At 40.0% G+C, this 10,119-nt stretch overlaps 1 protein-coding gene across 1 annotated transcript; it reads left to right on the forward strand.

Annotated features, from left to right (window-relative positions):
* On the forward strand, positions 1-8,427 carry mep1a.1 (meprin A, alpha (PABA peptide hydrolase), tandem duplicate 1). The gene is made up of 14 exons (XM_047387292.1): positions 1-254; positions 338-362; positions 466-510; positions 604-644; positions 856-931; positions 2,015-2,132; positions 2,775-2,950; positions 3,079-3,300; positions 3,400-3,546; positions 3,663-3,878; positions 6,354-6,818; positions 7,891-8,064; positions 8,144-8,223; positions 8,304-8,427. Exons 1-13 carry the CDS (start codon positions 90-92, stop codon positions 8,191-8,193), a joined length of 1,920 nt encoding a protein of 639 aa, XP_047243248.1. The 5' UTR covers positions 1-89; the 3' UTR covers positions 8,194-8,223; positions 8,304-8,427.
* The last annotated feature ends 1,692 nt before the right edge of the window (positions 8,428-10,119 follow it).

The following is a 10,119-nucleotide window of genomic DNA, read 5'->3' on the forward strand; positions in this document are numbered from 1 at the left end:
TAGATTACATATTATGCTATCAGACATAGCTTAATAACAAACAAGCAAGTAAGTGCACATGTGAGAAGCACTCAACAATTAGTAACAGCATGAGTCAAAGTCCTTTGGTTAGTCTTTATTGCCACCATAAACCTGATCCCCTTCAGAGTCCACATCCCAAACAAAGCAGAAGCATTCAGTCACTCACACTTTCTATTATAATGGAGAAAGTGCTCTTTCTGCTTGGACTTGTGGCTTTGACCACATCATTCACTGTGAGTACTTAATATATTCTAAATTGAAGCTGTGTATTACTCACTTTGATTTCAATGACTTATACTGACTTTGCTTTGTACAGATTCCACATTCCAGTGATGTACACGGTACGTAAAATGGGTGAATAATTACTATTATTTTTAATAGAAATAATAGGATACAATTTGTAGGGTAGATTCAAAGATTCTAACACTTGTGTATGTGTTGCAGAGGTGTATGAGAATGGCGAGGATGAGAACCCTCTCCTAAACATAAGTAAGAAATGATGTTCAATGACTTTTTAACATTAACTTTAAAACATGCTTGATTGACTGACATAATGTTGAATCTTGTACATTTTTGCTGCAGATTCTGATGAAAACCTCTTTGAGGGAGACATTTTGATTCCTGTAAGTTGTAAACAGATGTAAATGAACAGTGTAAATAGCAGCCCAGTCAGTAATTATGTCATTATGACCTTTTGGTCCTCCTACGTTTTGGTGACTAAAGTGCAATTTGTCTTTGAGTTAAACGTATGGGGTTTGAATGTGTGTTTCTAACAATAATAGTTATAATCTTACTTTAATTAAGTGACTTTTAAACTCAACTTTTATGTTGCAGAAAGGATGGAATGCCCTGACTGACCAAAAATATAGGTGGAAATTTCCAATTCCTTACATTCTTGGGGATGATTTAGGTGAGCTAATTAATGTGGAAGATACTCACACCGAGTGATTGCATTGAAATATATGGAAAGGTCAGTTAGGACTTTCTCTCTCTATTACTCTTTATCAAAAGCCACTGGCTTATTGAGTTAAAAGACCGAAATGAAGAAATTCCAGAGAAATAACTGCAATAAAGCAGAGTAACATCAAATGATTTAGAATAAACTATTAAAAGCCCCTAAACTTTGAATAGTAGCTTACAATGTAGAGAAATTTACATCTAATTTCCGTTTGATGCAATTTCAGGCATCATTTAAATACATTTAAATTAGTTCATCAAAATGAAAACAAAGACTCTTGTGTTTAACTTCCACTGCTTCTGTGAAACACAGTGCTGGAAAACTAAGTTTAAAACCATAAAAAAGTTTCATGCAACCTATAGTACGGCACAGTGAGAGTTCTGTCATGCAGTGGGGTTGTTTAGTTCCCTCATGAAATAAAGATGTTAAATACTAGTGTGAAAATCATAAAATGATTTTATAACAACAGAATTATTTTAACTGTATTACAAGTTTATTTTAAGAAAAACAGAAATGAAAATGTCCTACATTTTAAGCTTAAATCTGCTAGAGATGGGATTTACAGCTCTTTTAATTGATCTTGTGGATCCCTGTCAAAGAGCTGCAGGGCAGGTGCCTCAATAGAAGGCAACTGGTCTTATTTTTGCATTTCTTTACAACCTGTCGCCTTCTATTCAAGCACTTAGGATGGCCTTTTCTCGATTGGCTGAGAATCTGAATCAACAAATTATCAGTAAATGTCATCCTTTTAAACATCTATAAATGACTTTAGAGACTGTGGGTTCCATCATTGCTTCTAGGGTACATTTGGTGTTTGTATTGTAATTGATAATTCTGTCATTTCCTTTTATCTGCATGCCTTTCATGCTGTTTTGAGGAGGTATGCTCATTTTACCGAACATATTGTATATTTCTAAGGATATAAATAATCTTCTTGAAATTCAAGTGTGTCACTAATACTAATCAGAACTGTATCAATACCTGGTCATGTATGAAAGACCTCTTGTATTCTTTGTTTATGATTCCTCTGTTCAGATCTGAACGCCAAAGGCTGTGTCCACCAGGCGTTCGAGATGTATCGTCTCAAGTCTTGTGTCGACTTTAAGCCATATGAGGGAGAAAAGACTTACATCAAGTTTGAAAAAAGGGGAGGGTATGGCTTTTCTGTTTACTCCATGTGCAAAACATTGAGCAATAGCTGAAACCATCCTGACTCAACTGTTTGTATAACCTATTGTCAAATCTGTCTAAACTGTATAACTCTGAGCAATATGAACTAAGCAGTGAAAAAGCATATTTAATCTGATCAGGAAACAAACTTTAAATAGGCTCTTTAAGCAGCAAAGCAGCCCCAAACCATCACACTATTGTTCATTGTTCATTGTCTGCATTACGTTCTTGTTTTGAAAAGTTGCTTTTGTTTTAATGCAGACATAATGGGACGCATACATTTCAAAGATTCCTGATTTTGTCTCATCAGTATACAGTACAGTTTCCCAGAAGTCCTGGGCATCATTAAGATGTTTCTTGGTAAATGGGAGATGGGTCTTTGTCATCTTTTTGCTCTATTTAAGTAATTATTCACTTTATCTTTATGTGATATAAAAGATTTCTTTTCAGGACATGAAACATTAAATGTGACTAATAAGCTAAAAAAAACTGAAGAAATCTGTAAGGAGGCAAATACCTTTTCAACACACTGTGACACAAATACAACAGTAAATAATAGATTGGTATAGATTGGACTTTTCTGTCTGTTTTAGTTATAATTTTTACCCACTCCCTCTTCTGTCAGGTGCTTCTCCAGCGTTGGTGACCAGCAGAATGGTCAGATCTTGTCTTTAGGAAGTGGCTGTGACCATAAGGCTGTGGTTGAACATGAGCTTCTGCATGCTCTCGGATTTTACCATGAACAGTCTCGTACAGACAGAGATGACTATGTGGACATTTGGTTGGACCAAGTGACACCAGGTACCTCTAGCACCTTAATATGTAAAGAATGAAATGATATGTTATGTTGATGATATGTTTATGTTGAGTTTTTTAAAATGCTCTTAAAATCTTGTGGTTGTCTGGCTTTAACATAATATCTTCTGCAGGGCTTGAGCACAACTTCAACAAATACAATGATGACTTCATCACCGATCAAAACACAGCGTACGACTACGAGTCTGTCATGCATTACAGACCCTTCTCCTTTAACAAGAATGAATCCATTCCCACCGTCACCACAAAAATCCCGGAGTTCTACAACATCATTGGCCAGTACCTTGACTTTAGCAAGATGGACACCCTCAGGCTCAACCGAATGTATAATTGTTGTATGTATATTTTCCAGTGTCAGCTTCTAATGGACCTGCTGATAACAAATACAAAGCTCCAGAAATAAATGTCCTATTTGTCCCTTTCGTTTACCCTAGCTGGCCCTCTGACCCTTCTGGATCAGTGTTCCTTTGAGTATGCAAGCATCTGTGGGATGATCCAGTCTTCTACTGATGATGCTGACTGGGTCCATATGAAGAGTAGCATTGGTGATGAGGATCATACGCTTCTAGGAAGGTGCAGAGGTCAGAGTTGAATTAGGTCACTTCTAAAATCCAACAAACTGAAGTTCAGACAGTCTTAAAAAGGAAAGGTCTAGGATCTTTATTTTTATTAAAGCTCCTCTTTCTCTTATTTTTAGATGCTGGGTACTTCATGTACTTCAACACCAGGACTGGAGAGCCTCTGCAGTCTGCTTTGCTGGAATCCCGAACCCTTTACCCTAAAAGAAAGCTCCAGTGTCTGCAGTTCTTCTACAAGATGACTGGAAGCTCTCAAGACAGGCTGGTCATATGGACCAAGACGGATGATGGCACAGGCACTGTCCGGAGAATGAAGAAAATACATACCTTTTATGGTAAACGGTTGACATGCTTTACAGTAGCTAACTAGAGTTTTACTTTGAAACTCACTGAAACTCCTAATCCTGTCCGATTTGCTTCATGACAGTTTAGTTCTTAACTTTCACACAGGTGCACAGCTGCATTGCTGCACAGTTGGATGAACAGCATTCAGTCAGTCATTTTCTACCGCTTATTCCATAGTGGGTCACGGGGGAGCTGGTACCTATCTCCAGCAGTCTATGGGCGAGAGGCAGGGTACACCCTGGACAGGTTGCCGGTCCATCGCAGGGCTGAACAGCATTCAAATTATGGTATTTTTAAAAACTTAAATAGGGGGATTACACTCCTCAGCCTCCCTGGTAAGGCCTACACCAGGGTATTGGAGAGGAGAGTCCGGCCGATAGTCGAACTTCAGCTTCAAAGAGGAGCATTGTGGTTTTCGTCCTGGCCGTGGAACACTGGACCAGCTCTATACCCTCTACAGGATACTCGAGGGTTCATGGGAGTTTGCCCAACCGGTCCACATGTGTTTTGTGGACGACTGTGTCCCTCGTGGTGCTCTGTGGGGGGTGCTCCAGGAGTATGGAATCGGGGGCCCTTCATTAGGGGCCCTCCGGTCTCTGTACAAGCGGAGGAGGAGTTTGGTCCGCATTGCCGGCACTAAGTCGGACCTGTTGCATGTTGGACTCCGGCAGGGCTGCCCTTTGTCACCGGTCCTGTTCATAACTTTTATGGACAGGATTTCTAGGCGCAGCCAAGGGCCAGAGGGGGTCTGGTTTGGGGACCAGTGGATTTCATCTCTTCATTTTGCAGATGACGTGGTCCTGCTTGCCCACTCTAGCCAAGACCTACAGAATGCGCTGGGGTGGTTTGTAGCCGAGTGTGAAGCGGCTGGGATGAAGATCAGCTCCTCCATGTCCGAGGCCATGGTTCTCGACCGGAAAACTGTGCTGGTTCGTTGTGTTGAAGAGAGAGCTGAGCCGAAAAGCGAAGCTCTTGATTTACCAGTCGGTCTACTTTCCTACCCTCACCTATGGGCATGAACGTTGGGTCATGACCGAAAGAACGAGATCCCGGATACAAGCGGCTGAAATGAGCTTCCTCCATAAGGTTGCGGGGCACCGCCTTAGAGATAGGGTGAGGAGCTCGGCCATCCGGGAGGGTCTCGGAGTAGAGCCGCTGCTCCTCCACATCGAGAGGAGCCAGTTGAGGTGGCTCAGGCATCTATATCGGATGCCTCCTGGACGCCTTCCTCGGGAGGTGTTCCAGGCACTTCCCACCGGGAGGAGGCCCAGGGGACTGCTCAGGACACGCTGGAGGGACTATGTCTATCGGCCGGCCTGGGAACGCCTTGGGCTCCCCCCGGAGGGGCTGGAGGATATGTCTGGGGAGAGGGACGTCTGGGCGTCTCTGCTGAGTCTGCTTCCCCCGCAACCCGGTCTTGGATAAAGTGGAAGACAACAAGTACAAGTACGACGAGTTTGCTATTTTGCTGGTTTGCTACACTATTTTCATGCCATGAAACATTTAAATCACCTGCCAGATATACAGATTACAGGCCGTTAAATAAGTTTAATATGTTATACTTTTATCTCATGTTTCTATTTTTAATAAATGACATAAAAGGGGGTTAAATAGTAAACTTTCAGATTCTTGTTTGATAGATTGTTTTTTTCCCAGCCGATTTAGACAAACTGTTAGCATTGGGTTGCATTCTAAAATAAATTGTAAAGCTGAGAACATATAGTTAATGGGATTGTGGGTTGATAACTGTAGCAACTTCTTGTAGTTGCCAGTTAGGCTTACCGAGCCAACAGGATAAGTAAAACAAGTTATGTTCCCTTTTTTATTATGGCATACAAAGCCATAATAATTTTATTTTTTATTATGGCATACGAAGCCATAATAATTTTCTGGTTCAAGGGTGAGAACCAATAGACAGAATAAAGTATAGAAACACAATACTATTTTACAGAAATATCAAACAATGTCCAATCATTTTTTGGTGTCCTTCCCAAAATGTTGCCTATATAAGAAGTAGTAAACATGTGGAAGATGGTTCTCTGGTCAGATGTGAGCAGAATTGAACATTTTGTTCTCTATGCAAAGTGCTGTGTTGAGGAAAACTACTATTGCTTATCACCATGAACACACCATCCCTATGGTCAAACATGGTAATGGCAACATTATGCTGTGGGAATGTTTCATATCAGTAGAGATAGGGAAACTGATCAGAGTTGATGGGAAGATGGATGGAACTAAATGCAGGGCTGAAAGAAAATGTCTAGAGGCAGAAAAGACTTGAGAATAGGCCAAAAGTACGCCTTATAGCAGAACAACAATCCTAAACAGCCTGAGGTGTGATGGCATTGTTTAGCTCCAAATCCAGACTTACTTTGTAAAGCTGATAAAGACACTATATTGAAAAATTGTTTAAGTAAATATGCATTATGCTATCTCTCAAACATTAACCTTTGCTTTCTACCCAGCGGATTCTGAGCACTCATGGAAGATCGGCCATGTTCCATTGGAAGTAGGGGTTAAATTCCGCTATGCTTTCCAAGCCGTACATGGAGACCCCACTGCTTCCATTGGAGGCATCTACATTGACGACATCAGCCTGACTGAGACACGCTGTCCAAATGCTGTTTGGACAATCCATAACTTCTCCAAGATCATAGAAACTGCTGATGTCAACACTGTTATTAATAGCCCTCGTTTCTACAGCCGAGAAGGCTATGGTTATGGCATACGTGTCATACCTTTGTCCAGTTACAGTGATTACACTGGGAACTACGTTGGACTCTACTTCCACCTGGCCAGTGGGGAGAATGATGCTGTGATGAAGTGGCCGGCTGTAAACCGACAAGCCACCTTGGTAGTGATGGACCAAGACCCAGATATTTTGCAAAGGATGTCTTCTGCCCGCAGTCTCACCACTGATATGAGGACAAGTAAGTATGTCTCGTTGCCCTGCAGGAAAAGAGACAAAAGGCAACTTATGGAGTATATTCACACAGCTGTTTTGCTTCATCGAAAGAATCATATGACAGAAACAACACCAAACTTATTTCATATAGAACTTTGTACTGTACTTACCACATGCAATAATAAAGAGGCTACATATTAGCCTACAGATAAAAGGGGCTGTTTTGGAAACAGTTGAAGCTGCATGGCATTGAAATCTGAGCAACGTTCAGCACTAGATATATACAAAATAACGTCATCAACATATAAATAAGAGCTTTAAGTAAGAGCTTTCAGCTGCATAGAGAAGGTTATTTATATATATTTTCAAAAGAACTAAATCTAATATAGAACCCTGTGGAACACCCATGGATGCATAAAATGATAATACTGGTATCACCCAGCTGTACAATTGTACCCTATAGAAGATGTCAATTCTAATCCTCAAAAGATTATACACTATGATGCCAAAGTTATTGGGTCAAACCACCAAATCAATAAATTCTGGTGTTCCAATCACTTCTATGGCTGCCAGTGTATAAAATTTGGGGTGGAGAAACGTGACTGGCATACACAGAGTCCTGACCTCAACCATCTTATGCACCTTTAGGATAAATTAGAGCAGATGCTGCAATTCTGGTTTTCTCATCTAACTATGAAAGTTCCTATTGCTGGCAATGGTGGGTCTATCAACAAATTGGACCCTATAGATTAAAAATAGGATGTCAAAGTTTATGTACATGTAAAAGTATACAGTATTTCAAATGTACTTTTACATAGGAGTAGGAATGCCATGGGATTCCAGGGGGAGTAGTGGTGAGGTACGATGGAGATAGGCCAAGAACAGCTTGGATACACACTGAATGTGCTGGCAGTAACTAGATAGTACTTCGGAGGACAGACTTCACTTTGACGACAAAGTAGCGTTTGATTATTACAAGACCTTTATTCCTGTTTGCAGCTGTAATTTTGATTACCTGTCAACACAGGTTATTCTACCGCATCATTCAAGCAGTGGAATCACTCTCCACACTGTGTTTCTGTTCTTGTTGCTTCTAGCGTCAGATGGACAGTTCCTTTGGGACAATCCCTCCAAGGTGGGCAAGTACGACCCCTACTGTGATTGCTACAGAGGTGAATCATGGGGCTGGAGGAACTTCATCAAGTATTTTGACCTCAGGCGACGCAATTATCTGAAGGATGATGACCTCATCATCTTCACTGATTTTGAAGGTTGAGGGTTTTTTACTCTTGTTTAAAGGGTAATGCTGCTACAAATCAAACAACACTTGCATTTGTTTCTTCTGTTTAGACTTAACATCACTCATCAAAACAGAGGTTCCTATTGTGTCACTTGAGTAAGGCCATAAAGGCTATTATAATGCAACATTGGTAAGTAATTACAAACTAGATTATTGTATTTAATAAGACCAACACATATATCATTGTGAAATGTGTGTTTTCTTTTGAAGCAATTGGACGGAGTACATGCAGCTGGAATGAGGACAAACATCTATGACGATAACGGAACAGGAAGTGTTAGATGATATGTTATTAAAATGCATTATAAAATGTCAATAAAAGGCTTAAACAAAATTGTGGTTTGTGGTTGCATAAATAGCTACCATGAATTTGTTTTGATATGGTCAGGAAAACAAGTCCTGTTCAAGACATCTGATGCTTTCACAGCTGTTTTAAGGGAATTTTAAAATAAATGACCAATCAGAGCTTGGTAAAACCGCTCAAAGAAAGAATGGAAGCAATATAGCTGCCTATGCCTGGCTGTGTATTTGAAGTTCATTTTTGCAAATGCTTGAGTCTTCACATTTTGAACAGCAGAAATAATAATTAAATCGAATACATGGAGTATACATTTTAAGAATTTAAATAAAGCTGTGGTAGGGCATTATAGTGCCTTGCAATTTTTTTGAGTGAAAGGAAAATGTTGTCAGATTTGTTATAAACTCCCATATATTGTATTGGGATTTTATGTTATAGACCTAAAAAGTAGTTCAAAACTGTAAAATGAAAGAAAAAAAAAAACATGTAGGAGAGACAGCAAACATCTGGAAGGAGGTTCCATGGACAGATGTGACCAAACAACATTTTGAGCCTACATGCAAAATATTATGTGTTGAGGTAAACAAACTGTCCATTACTATAAACATATCATCATGGTGAAACATGGTGGTGGCTGCATTATGTTGTTGGGATGTTTTACTTCAGGAGAGACAGAGAAGATGGATCAGTTGACGGTATGACTGATGGAAGTAAATACAGGCCACTCCTAAAAGAAAACTATAGACTGCAAAAGGCTGGTTACTGGGGTGGAGGTTAAGGACAATGGCCCTTAACATACATGACTACAATGGAATTGTTCAAATCAAGGCATATTCAGATGTTGGCATGGTTTAGTCAAAGTCGAGTCCTAAATGCGGTTAAGAATCTGTGCCGAGACTTCATAGTAGCAATTCACAGATGCTCTCCAACAAATCTGACCTTCTTTACATACTTTGCAAAGATTTCCGCCTCCAGATGTGGACAGCTTGAAGAAATATACCCCCAAGAGACGCAGCAAAAGGAGGTTCTACAAAGTATTGACTCTTGGGGCCTGAATAAATGCAATACTTAAATCCATTATGCAAGGTGTGCTTCCTCTACGGTTTTCTCACTTTAAGTGAGCTATATACAGCCACTGACTAGAAAGTTAAGCATAAAGATTGAAGTAAGGAATTTAAAATAAAACTGGATTTAAAAAAAAAACTTTGACGACTGTATTCCAATGATTAATAAATCAAATCAAATACATAATGATATTGACAGTATATTGACTGATAATACCATGCCAGTAGGGAGTAGTATACTCTGGAGACAGGATATATGAAGTCATTCAGCCATCCTCACCTCTCTTGAGGGGTGTTGCATCTCACTATTGAGGTCCATCAGATCGCCACTAGATGGGTTGACGTCTAAGCTGATATCCCATATGTTCGATTGGGCTAATATCAGGGGACCTGGCTGGCCAGGGGAGGATATCAACATGATGCAGCTCAGGAAGTCAATAAATAAATGAGCTGTATGTGGATGAGCATTGCCTTATTAAAAGATTGAATCAGAATGCTGTCTCAGGGATAAGACCAGATATGGGCAACACCAATCCTCAGGAGCTGTGTTCTCCATGTTCCCTAGCTCCAATACACCTGATGCCATGAGGAATGCCAGTATATCCTTCAAAACTGTGTCTTCGAGAATAAAGAACAGATAAATAAAGAACACAAAATCAGCATC

Source organism: Girardinichthys multiradiatus, chromosome 15 (assembly GCF_021462225.1).
Source record: "Girardinichthys multiradiatus isolate DD_20200921_A chromosome 15, DD_fGirMul_XY1, whole genome shotgun sequence".
Lineage (NCBI taxonomy): Eukaryota > Metazoa > Chordata > Actinopteri > Cyprinodontiformes > Goodeidae > Girardinichthys > Girardinichthys multiradiatus.

What these genes read in the sequence shown, in the direction of transcription:
- mep1a.1 (XM_047387292.1), top strand. Translation starts at nt 90, where the DNA reads ATGAGTCAAAGTCCTTTGGTTAGTCTTTATTGCCACCATAAACCTGAT. An exon ending in AAGTTTGAAAAAAGGGGAGG is followed by an intron (nt 2,133 to 2,774) that starts GTATGGCTTTTC and finishes CTCTTCTGTCAG; the next exon opens with GTGCTTCTCCAGCGTTGGTG. An exon ending in GTTGGACCAAGTGACACCAG is followed by an intron (nt 2,951 to 3,078) that starts GTACCTCTAGCA and finishes TATCTTCTGCAG; the next exon opens with GGCTTGAGCACAACTTCAAC.